This window comes from Dermacentor andersoni, chromosome 6 (assembly GCF_023375885.2).
Source record: "Dermacentor andersoni chromosome 6, qqDerAnde1_hic_scaffold, whole genome shotgun sequence".
In the NCBI taxonomy this organism is placed as follows: domain Eukaryota; kingdom Metazoa; phylum Arthropoda; class Arachnida; order Ixodida; family Ixodidae; genus Dermacentor; species Dermacentor andersoni.
In genome coordinates, this window is record NC_092819.1 from 55,676,982 (window position 1) to 55,698,632 (window position 21,651).

Sequence of the window (21,651 nt, forward strand, 5' to 3'; positions counted from 1 at the left end):
AATGAAAACAAAAGGTGATTCTTCCAGCAAAACACCCATTGGACGAAAAGGTGCAATTTCAGAGAATTACCATTTCACATGGGTGTATTAGTTCGCTCAAACACCCTTTTCTATATGCGTGTAATGATGTGAGCTATAGACACGAAAACACAGTCATGGGTGTAGTTGTTCTTAGTGTGTAGTACCGAGCTCGTGGGAATGTTTTGACCAAACGGACATACATAAATCCCGGCACGCACGGGCATTTTCTATTTCGATCATATTGGAAAGCAGCCGCCGTGAGAATACGGAACGACGACTGGGCGCTCTACCGACGCACGCCGTAGTCGTTGAAACACAGCGACTGTCGCTCAGCTGGTTAAAGCACCGGTTGGAACCAGCTTATACCGGTTCCAACCGACCACTGGTTCAGATGTAGCCAATATGAACACTAAAAAATTAGCCGTGGCTCCAAGCAAGTGAACGCTTTCGAAAGCTCAATAGAAACCCACACGTTGAGCAGAGACTGCAGCACCGAATAGGACACCAAGTCGTATAGTCTGGAAAAAAAATGAGGGGGTAAAATAAAATAAGAAAACATGCGGTTTCTAATTATCTCATTTCAATGCTTTTATTAGGAGTTGTAAACAACCAGAAACACAGATGCAGTGAGCTTTGGCTCAGCAGCGTCGCTCATCATCACTTCTCGCTTTGAAGCAAGTCGATCCGCTAAGTGTATATACAGCTCTGCCAAAAGCACGCAGGCCACTCACTAGCGCTCGACCACGTGACTCTAGGGGCGCGTCGGGGTGCCCGAGTGGCTCCCTGCTTTGTGTTTTTTCTTTTTTTTCCTATGCACGTGAAGGAACCTGTCCCGCTGTCGGTGAATGAGCACCGGAGCAGGAAAGTTAGCGTGACCCACAGGATGTCTCCCGCAAGGCCCAAGGACACTGCTCCGGTCACACATTAAGTGGACTACGTACTTCTGACAAAGATTGTTAAGCCTTCAGCTGAACTTATCCATAGCGCCACAGCTGTGCTCTCCAGACTGCCGCGGAGAAGTTGCGAGATATATTGAACTTGGCGTGTATTGTAAGACAGCAGCAACATTCGCCGCTTGGTTAATTACTGTGACACCCTTACACTCTTCCCCTGTGCACAGAGCGCTAGAGTTCGCTAGCTCGTGCAGACGTCCTTAGCTTCCTTCAAATAAATTCTGCCTCTCACTCTCACGCTCGGAACGTTACGTCATCTCAAGCCCATCTGGCAATGCTCGCCTGGTGCCCTCAATTGTCGTCCGCACACTTCGGAAAGCATCGCCTCTCGCGTTCCAGATAAGTGCGGCTGCGGCTGCGCAACCTGCACGAAAAAAAGCGCGAACATCAACGACACGACGCGACGTCCTACTTCTGGAGCCCGGCGTTGTAGTCGCGTTCTCCGTCTACGCCACTCTTGGCGAAGAGGAACACGTGGTCCTCGTTTACGGTGGCTTTGACCACCGGGTGCTCGCGCATGGACTGCAGCCAGCGGGAGAAGAGCGGGAACTCGTCGGCAGCCGGCATCTTGAGCTCGGGATAAATTGCACTGTAGGCGCGGGCAGCTGGGAATGGGGGCCAGATCACGTAGTCCACCAGGCCAGGCTGGTCGCCTGCGTATACGATCATTCAGGTTTGCGTCCAGTCATTCACGCCAATGGCACTTCGGGATGATGCGAGTATGCACTCCCTACAAGTTGAAATTAGGCACCTGGTTAAGTAGTTGCCGCATTGTTCTACCTGTTCAATCGGTCTCAATAAGAAAAATAACGCGGAGGGTTCCATTCTCGCACAGCACTTCTGTAATTCTCCACCGCGTGTACATGCGCAACACATAGTCCAGTCTGAAAGTATCCAACAACGTAACGTTTATTTTCAACACGCACAATAAAGGACTGAAGGCAAGAACGACCGAAACGCATGAAGTGCGCACAAGGTCACGAATTCTTCATACGGCAAGCAGTCCGATACCATCCGACGCGGCAGCCCAGCTGCACTGGTGCTGCGCTGCTGAGCTTGAGGTCGCGGGTTCGATCCCGGCGGCGGCGGCTGTCCCCATTCCGTTTGGGGACGAAATGAAAACGTGCTCGTGCGCCGTTAAAAAGCACCAGCTGGTCAAAATTAAACCGGGGCCACCCAGGATACTACGTGACTTACAATCAGATCATCGCGCGTAAAGCTCCAATATAATGTTCGATACCAGCGCACCACTGGCTTCGGATGGTAGAGCAATGTTATTAGGGATCTCGATTGGGGAGTCAATTTCCCGCGTGACGTCGTCCAGCTGGACGCCTTACATTTATGACGGGCATTACAGCCAATCGAATCGGCAACTATGGGACATGAAAATAACGCTCATGACAGATGCGTCATTACTTTAGTCTTACCCACTTCTGATAGCTAAGCCAATCAACGAACACAAACTGATATCCGAGGAAGTTATCGAGAATATGGACCATGTGCTCGCATGCTGGTAGGGCTGTGGTACTTCGTGTATGAAAATTAAATCATAATGGAAAGCAACTTTCCTCTAACAATTGCTTGCTCTTCGAAACGCAAGTTCCACGCACTCAGAGTCAGAGGGCTATAACAGGCAATGTAGCATACGTACCTCCAAAGTACGTCGTCTTCCTCTTGCCAAGCTCTTTGTCAAACAGCCCAATTTTCTTGACGAAGTTGGCCCAGTGCTCTTCTTTCGATCCCCTCTTCATCGAGATGCTGCTGATCAGAGACGCACACTTCAAGTGGAATGAATGGAAAGAAATGCAATGAATTAGATTCCCTTTTTTTCTCTCGTATTGCAAAAGCTACTGTATTCCGACGATCTATGGAATCGCAGCTTTCAGTTGGTTTGCAGCGATGCATTAAGCTTCTCAATTTTTATCACCAACCTCGTGTGACTGACTGAGGCCACCATATTTCAAGACCAAGAATATCTGGTCGCGTAAATCACTTTCACTCCGAAGCACGCCGAAAGAGTGGGCCTGGACTCAGACCAGCTGCTAATCAATCACCGCTGATCAACAATAAAGTTTCATCGATCTCTCAATTCTTATTGCACGCACTACAGCTAAAAAAAAACGTCAGTGTCTTAAGTTTTACAGTGTGGTTCCTCAAGCGAGTTGCCTGGTATGTGACAAGGACCGGAGACTGGAACATCACCGGTTTTAGAAACTATTCCATCTTCACCTGCGCTCTAAATATATCGAATAAGTGTCCAGCTTCTCTGTCTTACGTTGCGAGAGATTTCAAGGTGGCTCTTCTTAACCTGTAAAACACTATAGGAACTGTCACATGCTCAACTTAATAATGGTTTGAGCGTTAGTTTTACATTAGCTTGAATGTAATGGCCATTAGTTTGACAGTAGTGCGAAAAGGAGAAACCAGTGTGGCAGCTTGGGAAAGGGCCTTCCGAAGCGCAAGCCGATAGCGCCATGCCTTCGAAAAAGATTCAGCGGCAGTACTCCCCATGCATCTAGCATCGTCATGAACGCTGGCCACCGAAAGCTTGTGTTCACTCACGGGCAATGCCACGTCCAGAAAGCTTCTGTCCAGGGCCTTGAGGTACGGATCGCTGGGCAGGAGACGCGGCTGCGGGTACGCCTCCTCCAGGTACTCGGCGATGGGCATGGAGCCGCTGATGACCTTTTCGTCCTGGTAGAGCACCGGTACGGTACCCGCTGGAAGCACGTCGTTGTACCACTCGGGCCTCTTATTCAGGTTCACGTTGACCACTTCGTGGCTGAAAACGACGCGCGCGGCGTTTCAGCAGAACCAAGTTATAAGACACGATGTAATTAATTAATTTGAGGAAATTAGAAACGTTGGCAACTGTAGTACGGGTCACCGGCATCTCCGCTGCATGTTATCGAACGATAACATGCAGTGGTGCGAATGAAATGTTCCGCAATAGAGAACTCTTCGCAAACGTCCCGAAGCAGTCAATATAGACTTCCCTGCATAGTGCCGAAAGCCCTGGGCCCACTTTACCTTTCCTCCACCATCGTGAACGTATAGACGTGCGGGCGAGCTCAGGCCGCGCGTAGGAAGCATGTTGACCACGCGGGTCCTGCTACATTACAGGCCGTGATCACCACCCACTCGTATTTCCACACTAACTGTAGCAGTTAATCGCAGTTAAAGGGAATGTGTACAGCGCGTACGAGTATGGTTATCCGTATTTCGCCCTCATGCGCTTCGGCGTTGACGCGAGATGCGCGTCACTCGCCGAAAGCCGTGTATGGCGACAGCAGACCGCGTTTCTTGAGACCGCGTTTCTTGAGGCAAGGACGATGTCTATTAGACGTGCAGCGGTAGCTATGACAAGCTGACCCGATCGCGTGGCCGAACTCTAACGCTTGCGAGGCCACTTCGGCAATGCTAGATGACGGGAACATAAGATATCGCAGCATGCCGGACTTCTGTATTCGCGTGATTTGCTCTGATGGAATCTGAAACGACGTAGGACTGGAATAAAACAAGTTGTAACTCCTGCAGTTAAGGCATCTTCCCTCATCGCTTTTATATTGTAGTACAGTCAAAGACGCCTTCGTGGCTCAAGCGATGGAACGTGCCAAAATGCTACTTATCCTGCTGCGCCGAACCAAGCTTTCGTTCGCGGGGACATGTTATGTATAGCGAAAACGCTGTGCGTGTATGTCAGAACACCGCAGCAAACTCAACGATACCCGTAGCATGCAGAGCCCGCGCGCCACACCTCGCGATGGTGGAGGAAAGTCAATGTGGGCACAGGGTTGTCAACGTTAGGCAAGAGGTCTGTGAAAAAATATGCACGTTCTACGGTTTCTGCGATTACACAGGAGTCAATCCGGTCAATACAACAAAATGAATAAGCAAATAAAGAAACACGAAAGACGTGCTAAGATGACAATACATAGATAAAATATAAGTTTCACGAGAGACGGTTATTAAGGCTTTTGGAGCAGAACGCTGTAATGAAGCGTTACATCACAGCCCCAACATTTTTTCTATACACTGAAAATACGATCATCGAGGCGACTCGCTGCTGGCCACAAAGCCACATCTTTGCTGCTGAAACTTCTGACAGCTTGTGGGAACTGTCCTACGAAGAGTGGTGTGGCGGGGCTCTTATTGCGGAAAGGGGTTCTCAGAAACGCAAACCATATCTCACGCACGCAACAAACTCCTACACGCGCGCACACACGACACGCTGAGTATTTCAGCAGGCGTTTCTGAATATCGAAAGCCGCCGTCTTGCCTGCGCACCACGCGAGGAAAATGGCACTTTTGGGGAGAAGCGTAAAGGATGCTGCCGAAGGAGTCGTGGACCCACGCACTGGACACCAGAATTAAGAGGAAGCTTTAGCTCGGGTGTCATTATCTAAATACATGTAAAAGGAGAATTCGTTTTTCTCGGTAACCGCTGCACCAAATATCACGAGGTTTGTTGTATTTGAAAGAAAAACTTAAAATTTAGTGACTGTTGGTTTCGAATTTTCAATTTAGGTCCTCAACTTTTTATTAAAAATTAGCAAAATAAAAAGTTTCAGAAATCGCAACTACCAAGTTTACAACTCTAACTCAGCAACAAAAAATGATATCACAATTCTGTGAATCGCATCTAATAGTACATCTAAAGCGGACAAAATTTACATGTCACACGTGAATCTAAAAGAATTATTAATATGGAAATACAGCTTTCGCAGAGCCTTCGTAAACAACGTAACAAATTCACGTACGATTTAAAATGACATATCGAATTTGTCCGCTTTGAATGATCTAATAGATGCCGTTTACAGAACCTCGATATCTGTTCTTAATGCAGAGCCAATAATTTATAAAGTTTGCGCTTCTAATTTTTTCAAACTTCCGAATTTTTGAAAATCTTTTTAACAAAATTCAGGCCCTAAATCGAAATTCCGCTTCCAACAGTCACTATAATTTAACTTTCTCTTTCAAACGCAACAAATTTCATTAAAATCGGTCCAGAGGTTATCTAAAAAAAAAACCTTTTGCGTTTTACATGCATTTGAATAGGCCGCGTTGGAGTTGGGCCCGAGCTAAAGCTTCCTTTTAGCAATCATTACTTTTCTTGATCTAATCCTGCCGCTTACTGTAAATGTCGGTTACGGGATCAGAGTGTGCCAACTATATATATATATATATATATATATATATATATATATATATATATAGTGCGGACACCGGTCACGTGACATGGAAGTATTCATGTTTCCGGCTGAAACTTGCTCTTAGCTACTCGCGGCTGGGTCGAGGAACCCTTAATGCATGGCGGATGACTATACGACAACCTTAATTACGGTCCTGAAGAACGAAAAGGCTCCGCGTTCGCACCTAGGCCATAATATAGCCGACCGCCGTTCTCCTATCGCGCTAAGGCAATTACAACAAGAGGCTATATATCGGGGTCTGTCAGCGCTCTTCCACGCGCTCGGCCGTTTTTTCGACAAGTGCAGGAGTGTCGGATTAGCCTCGTGGCTTCACCAGAGAAGCACAACGCCGTCGTAAGACCACCCGTGAGGTGAAATTCGAATCAGCTGTCGGCATATATACTCACTCCAGACCCTTGGCGTTGAGCATGAGGAGCGCCCGCTGCGCGTACGGACAGAACCTCATGCTGTATAGCCGCAGTTTGCCCGGGACAAGGGGCGGGAGCTTTGAGCCTGCACGAAATCAAAACGCAGTTGAGAGAGAGAGAGAGAAAGAAAAATTAGATGAGAAAGGCAGGGAGGTTAACCAAACACAAACATTCAATTTGCTACCCTGCGCTGGGAAAGGAGTAGACAGAAAGATAAAGGAATGCATGCGGGGAGAGAGAGAGAGAGAGAGAGAGAGAGAGCATACACACGTACACGCAATAAAGAAAGCGGTAGTGTCAGAGTCGTTCAACTACAGGTCAACTGAACGAGGAAACTTCGCCGGCGCCTTCGCCGCCTTCTGGTGCCAGTGACCTTCGTTTCCTGGCAGAACACCGGGCGAAAAACCCGGCTTTCGTCCGATATGAAAATCGGGCGAAAGCCGATTTCTTCCCAAAGTTCCGCCCTTTTGTAGCAAGTAAAAAAAACGCAGGCATTTAAGGGTTGCGTCGTCTCTGTGCCAACAGCCTGCGTTCTATCCGAACGAGGCAATCTCTTTCGACCCTGTAGAGCTGTGTTTCTGGGGCGTCCGCGTGGAAGGAAGACTGAAATGCTTTGCTGAGTTACGCCAATACTGTTGTACATTCTCCGAAGAATTAGGTTAAACGAAAAGCCTGAAGAAATTCAGCAGCGATATAGCGGTAAATGCGAGAGAAATGCTTTGGCACCACGTGGCACCTGTTTGAGGTCCCGGATCCACGATTTAAACCGCGTTCGTCACATTGCAGAGTGTTGCTAAGCAGCTCACTCGACAGAGGAGCGAAGTGCAACTGACGGTGCAGCAAACACACACACACACACACACACACACACACACACACACACACACACACACACACACACACACACACACACACACACACACACACACACACACACACACACACACACACACACTTCTAAGCTCTCCCATTCTCGCTCTACCTCTGCCACGTGACCGGCTTCTCACACATCGCACAGGCACACATTTTTCGACTATGGCGCTCCTGATGTTAGCACATTCAAATATATGCCGCCAGAACGGAGCGCTGAGGGCATCACTCACTCGCTGGCCTGCTGGCAGATCGCCACGGTCCATCCCAGCCGCGGCGGTCCCATTTCGATAGGGTGCGAAATACAAAAACGCCTGTGTGCCTTGCATTGGGCGCACGTTAAAGATCCCCAGGTGGTCAAAATTTCCCGAGTCCCCCACTACGGCGTGCCTCAAGCAAATCGCGGTTTTGGCACGTGAAACCCCACAATCTCTAAGGTCGCCACCGCCCGTAACCTCAACCTATAGCGAACACTGTGCTGACGATGCACTGCGTTGAGGACGGTAGCTGCGACGTTGAGGGGACATTTTTCCAACTAAGGTATGTTCAAAGGCCTGACAGGCATGGGATAGACACGAAAAAAAAATTCAAATGATAATGCACATCAAGAGGAGCTATTAAGAAAACCATCACACCTTTCGGATAGGAAAACATGTATATTTGTTTTTTTTTGTTTGTGTGTATTTTAAGTACGTCTTTTAATTGTAACCAATGCCTGCGGACGGGGATATGAGTAGATAAGTTCGTCCTACGACTGGCGAACAGCTGCTTTGTCATTATTTGATCCTCTGAGTGATTTCGCATTTTTAGTTAAAACGTTTGTGCCCACAAGGATCGAAATCATTGCCTGTGTTAATCGTTTGCGAGAGTTATGAGGAAAATGGCAAACTTTGGGCTGCCAGACCAGAAGCCCAATTTCCTGCCGGCTTTCCTTCTGCTGCTGATTCATAGACCATTGTGTGGATACGTTTCGCGGAGAGAACTGCCATGGCGGTAGGCAAGTAATAATGCACCCAGACATGATACCAAAGCGCATCCAACGCAGTATGACACCTATGTTAGTATTTTGAACGCGAGCAATCCAACGGCTCAACTTGAAGACATTTTTTATACGTGCGGCTCCTATTTCCGTAAAATTTGGTAGAATGGACAATCGGTACAATGCTACAAACTGCGGGTACAGTATTGCTAGCTGGGCTTACTGCACTAGGGTTTTTTGCACTACGGTTCTATCTAAATGCAGGCGCCTCTGCTGAGCATCGAACCCGCAACCTCGTGCTTGATCCACCGCGCCACGGAGAAAGTATTGCTGCCCCGAGCACCGCGGCGAGTGCGTCTTCAGTTTCAAATGAACCGCGCGACCACTTGCACTCAGGATTTTCATGAATTACCACTAGGTGGCGACACCGCACCGCGGACCTCTGTAAAATGTAAAGCACAGGACCGAAGCAAGCTAGGGTGACCTGGGTGACCACGTGACCCGGTGTCGCCTTTCCACAGATGTGCTGTGGTTAGATATTTGTTTTCTTTTCTCTCTGTTTTTACTGTAGCCTACAGCACGGACTAGAGAAGCCCAATTTGTCTCCGGGCTTTCGATTTCTAAGCAAGCGTTCGTTACGTGCGGTTTGGGAGGCCAAGCCGTGGGTGACAGGCCAAGCCGGATTGACTGGTCGTGGAAGGGTCAAGGGAGCGTGACTGCATCACAGCAAGCAAACGCGCTTCGACAGCACCGTGACAAAGCCACAGCGTATCCACATCGGCGACCACGTTGATGTTGGCATTCACTCCGACACGGCGCATTTCCGAGCCTGCCCAAGTTTCCGCGCTACGGTACAAGCAGCAGAATCCCGCCCAGTTTTGCTACACAATAAAAAGTTTGCACTCTTCTGGGCTTGTCCTGTCTCGACAATAATCGTCATGCGACTTTCTTGCGTTTCCTTTCTTGAAAACTCGGCGCTCGCCAGAGAATGCCACGTCACGCTGATGACGTGCGCGTCGATCACAGCCCGCAAGTACCGGGAGCGCAGCGTTAAAGAAAGGACATGTGCGCAAGGCAGATTACGATGAGCGTTGTGGGACGGAATAAACCCTAAAGGGTGCAAATATCTCTTGAGTGTAAGCAGGCGCGCGCGTATGTCGGCGCAGGCGCGACAAGTAGGCCTCGGGTCGCTCTCGGCTAAACGAATACTCGTCCTTGACTGTTAAGCGCCTGCCGCGTTTGGCAACATAGGAGTAAATGAGCGCGCCAGCCCGACTCGCAATGTCAAACCATCTTTTCTGCGAACTGTAGCCGAGGTTCTGACAGAAACCAAGCGACTCACCGGTTTCCAGTGACCAGGCGTTCATGTTGCGGCAGAGAAGAGCGACGACCACCGGCTGCAGTATCCGAGCAAATGCGAAATTGAGCGGCACCCGCCAACTTGACACGGCGAGGATGCAGTAACCCGACGCCCGCCCTACCCCGAGGCGAGTGAGATCTGGCGGATGGCGGCTTGAAAACAGCGCCAACGCATGCGGCCTCCGATGCTGCGAGGAGGAGGCAGCGGTACGGGGCACAGCGCTGCCTGTTGAAGCCAGACAGGAAAGGGAAGTGGATGCGCAGGTGCAGCTGAAGCAACGCAAAAACACAGCATCGAGGACGCGAAGCGCTCAATAAACGAACATCAAAGGAAAAAAAGAATGTGTAGACTAGTGGGATTCCTACAGTGCAGCTGGCACAGCGGACGTCGCCACCTTGCCGTCCTCGTGGCGCTTGTACCCACTACGGGGGAGAAAACTTTAAAGGCAAAGTAAGGCAGCCTAAGTTAGAAATCGTTGGATAATTAGGAAACATAGCACAACTTATTGAGAATTATATATATTATATATAATATATAGTTATATATAAACGAGAAGAAAACGGGGTTAACCGAGGGGTCCGAGTTTTGTTAATCATATCAAAAGAAGCCAACAGACAAAAACACCAAGGACAACACAGGGGAAATTACTTGTATTAACGAATTGAAATAAAGAAATTATAAATTAATGGAATTGAAAGTGGATGAAAAAAACAACAAGATCGTCGCAGGTGGGCTCTAGGTGCGATGCTCTACCAATCCGCCTTTTTCATTTTCGTGTGCTGCCCGCTGCCACACGCCGCTGAAAACGTTTTGGAAGGGTCCCGGGGCTTTCGCCGGTTGATTTGTGTACCTGCGCCCACGTTGAATGCGATTATATGATTACCAAAAATCGTCCCCTCGGTTAACCCCCTTCTCGTTCATTACGTAAAGAGGGTCTCGAATCCGGCAACATTGATGCCTTCAGGTAGCACGCGTGGGTTTATTGGCCAGTTGGCTTCACCGAGAAAACTGACGTACTCGTGACGCCTGCGGAAGAAAGGATGTTCCACACCCGCCGCCAAGGTTTGTGTGGCGCTGACTAACACTCCCAGAGTTCGTTCTAGTAGCAACACACAGATACCCCAGGAAGTGGATAGGAAGACGGCGCCGCGGCAGCTCAATTGGTCGAGCATCGCACGCGTATAATGCGAAGGACGTGGGATCGTTCCCCACCTCCGGCAAGTTGTTCTTTCATCCGCTTTCAATTCCATTAATTTATAATTTCTTTATTTCACTTAGTTAGTACAAGTAATTTCCCCTGTGTTGTCCTTGGTGTCTTTGTCTGTTGGCTTCTTATGACGTGATTATATACAGTTATATGTGATAGTAAGCGTTGAAGGTTAGATGCGTTTTCCCGAGTGCTTGTGGTGCAAACCCACAGTGGAGGATTGGCCATGAATCGGATGGTTAAATTCAGTGTATAAAAAACAAGGGAATGAACAAATTGACGGTTGTAGCTTAGAAAATGACATTTTTGTGAGAGGTTTGTGATGCGCGCAGCGTCGTTCTCGTCCACTGCAGTACCACCTGCTGTACGTATTTACGCCGGAAATTGAAGACGAATCGACGACGTATAAACGCGCAGCTCACTCAATTTTTGCACGATCAAGCACGCCACTGAACAATCGTGCACGAAATACGTGTTTACGGACGGAAACGATGTGCAAAATTGTGTGTTAGAGAATCACATAAGGCGTATTCAAAGTTCGAACCCATGCAATTAAAACGGCTTGTTTCACTCGAAATGCTGTTAACGACGCACTGGCCACCGTCTTTTAAAACGTGTGTTTTAGAATTTCCAACGTGTCCTTTAATTGTTACACCTGAGAGGGTGCAGTTCTCCTCATAGCGCCAAGAGACGCACTACGCAGGAAACAGCACCCGTACGAGAGCCAACGGGGCCAACTTCCGACTGGCTTCTGTGTAGTGGTTGTGTCCTTTTCTGAACGCGTCGAGCCGTGTCCCGCTAACAGAACAATGGATAACTACGTGTAACAAACAGTGCGATCCTACTGCCGGGGCTCACCACGGCAACGCAAGCCGCAAAACAATGAAGGTTCAAACTGCAGGAACTCTGGGACACCGTGCCTCCATTACCAAGCACATCACACCAGACGACACTCCTGACGTTCTCGCAGGTTCGTGCTTTCAGACTCTCGCATGCCCCGTCGACGCCGTCACAATGGCGACTTCTGCGACATTTTGCGGCAGAGCAGGGATTAGATGCAAGTCAAATGAAAGTGGACCCAGCTCAGGAACGTACCGTTCAATTGCTAAGGTGATAAGGCAACGAGCCCGCGCGAAGGTGTCCGATACGGGGAGACGTAATCGCTTGTCTTGCGCATATCAATAGAAAGGAGTTGAATCTACTGAACAAAGCCTGCCTCAATTTTTTAGCGAGCGCCCGGTATCGCTTTTGTTTTTTAGTTTTGTTTTGTTTTATGCCTCACAACCGTTTCTCACTCTCGTGTTAAGAGTAATTAAAGTTATATACAAAGAAAAAGAAGAGATGTAGTGAATGAGTATCTGCACACCCAACTAATTTGCACCCTTATGCACTCTTAAGGGTGTTAATCAGTTTACAGTGCGATTTCCTGTCTGCCGTGTTGTTGGCTGACTCATAGCTGGCGATGATTCTGTTCTCCATAAGTTTAGCACGCAGTTGTCGTGCTCATCTCGCAGCTAATCGCAAGTCATTCATGGGGGAAGCGATAAATGGGAATCCCACTCTTCGTTACTCGACAAAGGACCTGCTATCTGTAAACGCTGAATTTACTATAGTTCCACTTCTCTTTCGGATAACATCGAATAACTCTTTTTAAAGCAGGAGTGGTATTTTGTTGAATACAGCTTATGTCGGCTGATTTCAAACTCCAGAGGTTACGAAACTACAGGTGCTCTGCATCCCCATTCGGCGACATCGCAGCGCCCGGGCCACTGCGTCCCAATTAAAAATCGTTAACGTTTCTAAAGATTTAATTTCATTCAAGCTGGTATATTTTGACCCTGTCATCGCTGCTTCATCACTGCTACAAAATGCGAAAGAATGCGTTAAACTTGCCTGGCTAAGCGGGACGACACGCTCTTATAATGGTAACTTCGGTGCTGTCAGTTTCCGTATACCCGTCCGCTCTTGAAGTATATTTGTGCGAGTCGAGTGCTCTGTACGCCTATCATCTGTTGTAGCGAAACGTAACTGGCTTACAAGACAACTTATACTGTTGCTACGTGTGACGGCTTGCAGTTTAGGCACGCACTAACTGTGCCTTTCGCAGCGACGTGGAAGTTAGCACGGGTCGACACTGCATCATACAGGGCAATTTTCTCTTTGTACCTTGCCCGCGTCAGTCTCGCAAGATAATTACAATATTCGAGACACACCAGTCCAGGATAATTCTCCTTCAACACGATTTTGACGCGAGATTACAAGGCAAAGTAAGCAAAAGCGCGCGATACATCTCACGACCGTAAACAGAGCGTTGGCACCGCTGGCACCGGCATTCCGGTACCTGTGGGCTCGCGGTAATGGCGGACGCGGGGTAGGAAAACGGGAAGTGACGTCACGTGCAGCGTCTGTATACGTGTTAACGTAGGCGTCAATCATGATGTTGATGATCATTTTTATTGGCATCCCCCTTCGAAACGGGGAAGCGACAATTAGTGACCTAGCCTATTTGAGCTATAGTGTATTATGTACATGCATGGCAGTCTAGCATTTTGTCTACCTTTACCTTATCTTTTCTCTCTTCATCAAAGCCTCTCCTCTCTGCATATTATACAGTTACTTGTGCCTGTAACGACTCCGGTTCTATCAATATCTGCCCTGTGTTATTTTTTATTTTTATTTTTTCACCACTACTCTAAACATCTCTTGCTTATCTCGACTGCCGTCCAGTTAATATCTCCGTCCGCTTCGAATCCTAGTGCTGCTGAAAAGTGGGCGTTCCCTACTCTGGCTTGGAGAATATCTTGGCTTTCCATTATGATGTGCTGAGTCATTTCGCTATACTTTTGCCAAGGCAAGCACATACCTCGTCCTGATGAGAATATCTGCTCAGGCACGTTTTTGGCCTTCAGGCAGTCGGCTCTTGCCTCAAACAGGAATGTGTTATCTTTCGGACTTTCCCTCCTGATTTCTTTCTTGTCGCATTTGAAAATCGCCGCGGTATATTTTGTTTCCATCCTTCGCATTCAAATTGCCGTCTCTGCTTCTCTCACTTTCCTTTTTATGACTCCTGGTTGTCTCGCTACAATTTGAATTACTCTGTACTTGGCTGCCAACTTTCTTGACCTCTTTCTCCATTCCGTATCCACGCTTTTGAGGTCCAGATGTTTGAAGCACTTTAGCCGCCCATTTCTTTTCATCCATTTTCCTTATTTCTAAAAACTAATTTTGCTCTGCGTTTCTTTGACTTCAACAGATGCCCAACCCACGTCACCCTGCACTGACTCATTTGTAGTTTTTACCGTGGATACCCAAGGCCAAACAGGCCACCGACCTTCGATTAACTTCCAACCTCGACACGATCTTCATTTTCTGGCAGAGATTGGGGCACTTGTGAACGTTAGCCCTGGCACCATTACTCCTTCCCAAATTTCTCGAGCTACCTCATAACTCATACCGCATGGCCTAAGCATCCTGAAGAATCGGCCGGAACCTCCTTCGAAACCTTCGAAAGAAGGGCGTAGCAGATCCAGGTCCAGGAGCAGAGCCAGGTCCAATGCCAAGGAACCCCTGAGTTCTGGAGGCACCACGCCAACATCAACGGTGAGCTGGGCAAGCGCGGTCAAGAGGAAGCGCGCGGAGGCGGAGGCTGTAGCTAATCATAAATTAGACGAAGAGCTGGAACAGCTAAAACAAGTCGTTGCAGCAATGAAACAACAAATGGCAGTATTGAGTGAGGAGAATAGGAGATTAAAAGAAGTTCACAAACACCAAGTTGAAAAACGAAAACAGAGCGAAAGTTCAACAAACACAATGGGGAGCGAGAATGTGAACATGGAAGAAAACAGCGACATCAGCGACGGCATCTAATATCACAGTATAATCATGGCCAGGCAAAGAAAAAGCAGATATACCATATGGCAATGGAATTGCAGGAGTTACCGAAATAAGAAAATCGAATCTGTATCAATACCTAAAAACGAAAGACAAGTCAGACGGAACAATTCTACAAGAAACGAATGGTCTCGCCAGACTGTCAGGGTACCAATCCATAGGCGTTGCCGTAGGAGAAACCAAGGCCCTTACCACCCTAGTCAGAAGAGACCATATGGTTGTACAACCTGATACACGAGTCACAGACGTAGACAACATACCAATTGAAATTATACCATCAAGGAATACAAATAACAGTATATTTATTCTAAACATATACAGCAGTCCAAAATTCAAGAGGCACAAATTCTTGACACTATTCAAAAGCACGCTAAACATAGCAAGTGACCAGAAGGTGATAATAGGTGGAGACTTTAACGCCGCCCACACCACGTGGGGGTACAAGTACATCCACACCAAATGCGAAAATCTATGGCTCGACTCCCAACAGGAAGGTCTAACCCTCGACACGGACCCAGCAACGCCCACAAGGCAAGGCGACAGCGTCTGTGACGACTCCACACCACACCTCACCTTCGCTAAGAATATACAATCCATAAGATGGCTAAATACACAGAAAGACCTGGGGAGCGACCACTCCATAATGGAAATCCAGCTCAATGGAGGCCCCGACAAACGCACCGGTAATCAACTCAAATTAGTTGATCGGGTGAAATTCGGGAAAATAAGGGAAGAGGGCAGCATAGAAACCATTACAGACATTGACCAGTGGACAGCCAACCTAAAAGAAGACATCTTCAAGTCGACGAAGGTGATCCCACAAGAGGCTCAGCTAGAAGCGATAGACAGAGACAGCAGCCTCTCGCACATGAGGGAGGCCAAACAAGGGCTGCAGAAACGATGGAAAACGCAGAAACACAACAAGAGATTAAGGAAGAAGATAGCCTTACTATAAACAAAGAAATAGAACGATATGCACAACATCTCCAAAGACGACAATGGGAGGAACTATGCACGGAGATGGATCAGCGACTTAGCACGAGCAAGACGTGGAGGCTACTCAAATGTCTCCTTAACCCAGAAGGAACAAAAACGGTGCACAGGCAAAACATGTACAAGATCCTATACGCGTATAAAGGAACAGAGCAAGCATTTTTGAAAGAGGTCGAACTCAAATACATATCACAGGCATCGCCGTGTATTCATCCCGAATACGAGGGGGAACAGAACTCAGACCTCGATGAAGGGTTTAGCGAAGCAGAAATAACAGCAGTCCTGCACAAACACAACACCAAATCGGCACAGGGCCCAGACGCCCTTACAAGCAAGACACTCAGAAACCTCGACGACACGTCCATTGGCAAACTAACAGAATATATCAACGAGTGCTGAAAACAAGGAAAGATACCGCAGCAGTGGAAGACAGCACAAGTCATCCTAATACCAAAGCCTGGCAAACAGCTACAACTCGGGAATCTATAAACCATATCTTTAACTTCCTGCGTGGGCAAACAAATGGAGCATGCCTTCCTCGTGAGGCTCACCAACTACATAGAAGACAATAACTTACTCCCAAGCACGATGATAGGATTCCGAAGAAACCTGTCTACACAAGACGCCTTGCTGCAACTGAAGCACCAAGTAATAGACGAACCTGGGAGATCCTCGGGCTAGGTCTCGAGAAGGCATTCGACAATGTGGTACACCAAACCATACTGCACCAAATCACCAACCTTGGCTTGGGCGAACGGACGTACAACTATATACGAAACTTCTTAACGGATAGAGAAGGCAAAAATCACGATAGGAGATCTGACGTCCGAGAAAGTGCCTATTGACAGTGCAGACACACCGCAGGGATCGGTTATATCGCCTATGCTCTTCAACCTGGCTCTGATTGGTCTTCCTAGCAAATTACAAAGAATCGAAGGACTTAACCACACAATCTATGCAGACGACATTCCGCTATGGATAAACGATGGCAGTGATGGATCAATTGAACAGAGACTACAAGAAGCTGTTGAAACAGTCGAGAAATACCTAGAAGGCACCGGTCTAACATGCTCGGCCGAAAAATCTGAGCTGTTGCTGTACAGACCAACGCTAAAGGGGAGACTTCCCAAGAACTAAACCACACAAACCTACAAAGACATACAACTCATGACCCAAGATGGACAACCTATACCCAAAGTCGAGAAGATAAGGGTGTTGGGAATGATCATAGACGTCAAGGGCACCAATGGAGAAACTATTCGCAAAATCGAAGCCAAAATTTCTCAGACGATGCGATTGATCAAGAGAATCACCAGGCACGAGGGAATGAAAGAAGCAAGCGCCATGAGAATCATCCAGGTGTTAGTCATAAGTCAGATCACGTATGTGGCGGCATACCACAGATGATGCGCCGCAGAAAAGAAGAAGCTAGATGGCCTGATTAGGAAGATATATAAACAAGTGAGTGGACTCATGCTAAGCACGAGCACGGCGAAACTCCTAGAGCTGGTATTGCACAACACGCTAGAGGAGATAATATAAGCGCAACGTATAGCGCAAAACGAACGCCTCTCCAAGACGATGGCGGGAAGACACATCCTAGATAAATTAGGGATCCGCTACCACAGACAACACGGATACAGACGGGACATACCCAGGAATTAAGGGCCGAACTCACGGTACCCCCCCCCCCCCCCTTACCCAAGAATATGCATCCTGTACACCACAACGGCAGAAGAATAAGCAGGAAAAAAAATGGCGAAGAACTACGGAAGGAACAAGGACGCGGTCTTTGTAGACACTGTACATTACAAACACAAACGCAGCTTTGTCGCAGCAGTACTTAACCCCAACAGACAATGCTGCACAAGCTTGACTATAAACACGACAAGCATTGAAACGGCGGAGGAAGCTGCTATAGCGTTAGCCATAACAGAAACCAACGCAACTATATAATCAGCGATTTACAGACGGCTGTACGCAACTTCACGAACGGCCGAATCTCAGCTGAGGCGCTAAACATACTCAGGAAAGGCAAACCAACAAGGGAAGACAGATGCGTCCAAATCCCATGGATACCAGCCCACACCACCGACTCAACGGGAGAGGACAACCCTAACACGGCGGCACACACCGTAGCTCGAGGACTGACTTCCCGAGCTACGATGAACGTAGTCCCCTCGACAGGGCCCTCCGAAGTATGGGAATGGGAAGGCAGAATGACCAGGTTTAACATCACCATCCATTACAAGATGCAAAGCTGCACTTATCCACCACCCCATCCACAACTCACTAGATCGCAAGCTGTCCAGTGGCGACAACTACAAACCAAATCATACAAGAGTCCGATACTAATGCACGCTATTTATCCAGACATATATACAAAAGATAGATGCAAAGTGTATGACACCAGAGCCACGCTATCGAACAGACGCTATCGGAATGCCAGGAACTAATACAGAACAATGTGAGCGAAGACTTCATCGACAGCCTCCTCGCGCGATGGCAGGCCGCGCTGCTCAGCTCGAACCTGGAAGACCAACTCTGGGCAGTCCAGCAGTCGCCTTTCTGTGTATTTAACATAAAGCGTGAACAACAATGGAGACAGAAGACGTCCTTAATCAGTCCGTGATGAACTTCCGCTAGTTCTTTGCATTTCCGCCTTCCTACACAATTAGTACTCTGTTGTCCCTGAACATCCCCCTCAGCATCCCCACAATATCATCATTTGTGCCCTCGTGCTTGAGAATCTTCCATAGCGATCCCCTAACTAGGTTGTCGTAAGCTCCATTATTACCTACAAATACAGTCCATAATGGTATATTATCAGCTTCAATTAAAATGCAATCATAACGGCGTCTAGCTAATGACATGCATTCGTGTACGAGTTTCCAGGAATAAGTAATATACATGTCAAGCAAGACAAAATAAAAATGTAGATTTCGACCATCAGTCTGTCTTGCTTTTTTGTCTTTTTTTAAATACCCGCCAGCCTCCAATCGCCGAAGCGTTACGCCGCATGTTACGAAGGGAACGGAAGTTCTAATTCGCGCACGCTCAGCATTTTCTGCATTCCTCGCCCTTGTAACAAAAGAAGCTAAAGACAGGGGGAACAAAACAAAGCAGCGAGTGTTTTCAACAGTGTGTCGAAATCCTACGAGAACCAAGGGCGCAGGTATCTATCTCTCTGTTTGCAGCCATGCAACAACAAACAGCGCGTGGCGTCCCACAGCATCTGGCTGTCGTGACCCAGTTGCTCGTCGCAAGAGATTTGTTTACGCGCCCTGCAGCCTACGCGGGCCTCGCTTTTCGAAGCCAAGCCCGGGCCACCTGGATGAATGCGGCACTGCGCTGGCCTTGGTTCCTTCCGTTCCAATTAGAGCAGCCGAGCTTCGACTAGCCGGAATCCCAGCGTTCAACTTTTCGTACGGGTATATTCCGATCCGAGTGGTCATGTTGGACGTTCAGCTCTTGTTATGCGTCAGGTTTTTACACGGGGATGAAAGAGTTTCATATGCACAACAGGAGATTTATGAAGCACTGAATCTTAGCAACTGGGCTGGTTGTTCCTTACGTACAGGCTAAAGATTGTTCTAGAGTGGTGAAAAAACCAGGACGAGCAATGGGACGATTACCGGACATGCAAACTTTCAACTGGAGACTTATATATTGCACGCGGCAAACATACGCTAGGCAGGAGAGAGCTAACATGTATACAGACCCGCAGCGGAGAGGCGAGAGATTCGAAGACAAAATGGAATGACGAGTGATAAAAGAACATGGCAGCGCCATTCTCCCAGTGGGACTTTTCATTAAAAAAATTGTGAATCACTGTAGTGAAGCGGTTAATTAAACGATATAAAGCTGACAGTAATGCGTGCAAGTGTGTGTGTTTTCATTCCGTTTACGCACTGCGAAGGTCACAGCTTTAACGTCATTTAATTTTCATATTTATGCACTGCGTGCACCGTTCAGACGCTCTGCCGAAATGCAAGCTCCAAACTAGTGGAATTAACATGTGTGATACGCCAATGCAGCGATATTTACGACGACAAATGCGATGTATGACATGCTTGTAGAGGGAATGAATGTCAAAGAAGGCTAAGAAATAGCTTCACTTTAAAAGTGGCGCCATTTAGTTGCTGCGCTTGCCTTTGACGCAACGCGGCGGCATGGCCTGGGGACGCAACAGCCCTTTTGTGGTGGTGTCGTTCGCCTCTTCCCCGGGGTTCTGCCTGAATTTCCGCTCCCTCCTATTTACGACGTGCACAGTAAATCGCCAGTTCGAAGCCTAATGTGTGCCCTACCATGGTCCATTCGCTCCATCTTGTCTTCCTTTCTTTTCTTTCTTTTTTCCGCAAGAACACGCTTTAGAACGTAGAGATCTCCCCCTTCACTAGACAAAACAGTTATCATCCCTATGTTCTATACGTGCAACATCGAAGTGCAGGCTACGAGAGCTACTTTGCGTACGACTACCCCCTTTCAGTTCTCATTATCACAGGCCTATAGTGCGGCCTTGTCGCCCCCTAGGACGCTTCTTCAACGATAATGAGTGCATAGTTCATTTTTCTGTATCACCTAGTTGTTTTAGATTTCAAAGAAACATGACTGCTGGAAGATCCCCTTCGACAGCATCGCCTGATACACCTTTCGTCGAGGCGAGAAGACTAGAATTGAAAGTTCGCTATCTTAACGGTTTCCCAAGGGTCACCATATGGTCACACGTTTCAGTGACCGCCATGAATGGTCACAGACGCGTCTTCGCCTGGGGCAAAAAAATCATCGGAGTACTCCTTATTCTTCTAGCTGTGATCTCATCTACTGCGACAGCAACAGGCTCATGCGGCGGAATCCGCCGTTGCTGTTGCTGTTGTTTGCGCCTCAACATCGTCTCAAGAACGTTTTTCTTGCAATGCGCGCAGCGTCTTCTGTGTCCGTCTGTTGTGGCCCCCGAGATACGTGCGGAGATGCCGCAAATATAAGAGCCTGGATATAAGAGCATGGATTTGTGCATGGTTTTGCGAATCTATTTCGTATTTTGGATGTTTCGCGTGCTTTTGTTTTTGCTCGGAAAAACCAACCAGACAAAGCTGAGCACTAAACAAATGCTTGATTCGGATGTTATTTTAGGTGCCCTACAACTTTTAATTGATATATTTGCGATTCAAGCAATAATTAAAAAGTTCACTAAAAAGTACATTGATTAAAGTAATTAATTAAATAATACTCCGTGATTAAAAAAATACTGGCCGTAAGTATATACGACTACGGCTACTATGCAGTCGGTACGATTTCTCCAGAGCTCTTAGGTATTTTTAAAATCTTGGTCCAAGTTAGCTGGGACACCCTGTATATGTATGTATGCGTGTGTGCGTGCGAAATGTAAAATCGCTTAAATATTTAAATATCTTCGTTAAATCACGCTTTCCCACAATGATAAGCATTTCAAGGAGAAGTATGCCTCACGCTTTATTTCCGCTTACCCTCTAGTCATCAGCGTCTCCCTCGCCATGTAGTTAAGTAGTCCAGGAAAAGATAAGTCTGCCCACTGCTGGGGGGGGGGGCACTGGGAATCAAGCCCATGTTCCAAATCCACAAAACCAAGCACAATTTGCCGAGCGTGCACGTTAAACATAGTGCGTGCTTCGGTGTGCGTGTGTGTGTGTGTGTGTGTGTGTGTGTGTGTGTGTGTGTGTGTGTGTGTGTGTGTGCGTGCGTGCGTGCGCGCGAATGTATTGTAAATTAGCGCGTCCT

The 21,651-nt window shown here is 47.7% G+C and overlaps 1 protein-coding gene across 1 annotated transcript; it reads right to left on the reverse strand.

Annotated features, from left to right (window-relative positions):
• Window positions 1-584: 584 nt before the first annotated feature.
• Window positions 585-10,108, reverse strand: LOC126523048 (glutathione S-transferase omega-1-like). Its single transcript, XM_050171876.3, has 5 exons — window positions 9,786-10,108; window positions 6,574-6,679; window positions 3,537-3,756; window positions 2,626-2,752; window positions 585-1,627 (listed from the first exon to the last, which is right to left on the reverse strand). Exons 1-5 carry the CDS (start codon window positions 9,808-9,810, stop codon window positions 1,383-1,385), a joined length of 723 nt encoding a protein of 240 aa, XP_050027833.2. The 5' UTR covers window positions 9,811-10,108; the 3' UTR covers window positions 585-1,382.
• Window positions 10,109-21,651: the final 11,543 nt, after the last annotated feature.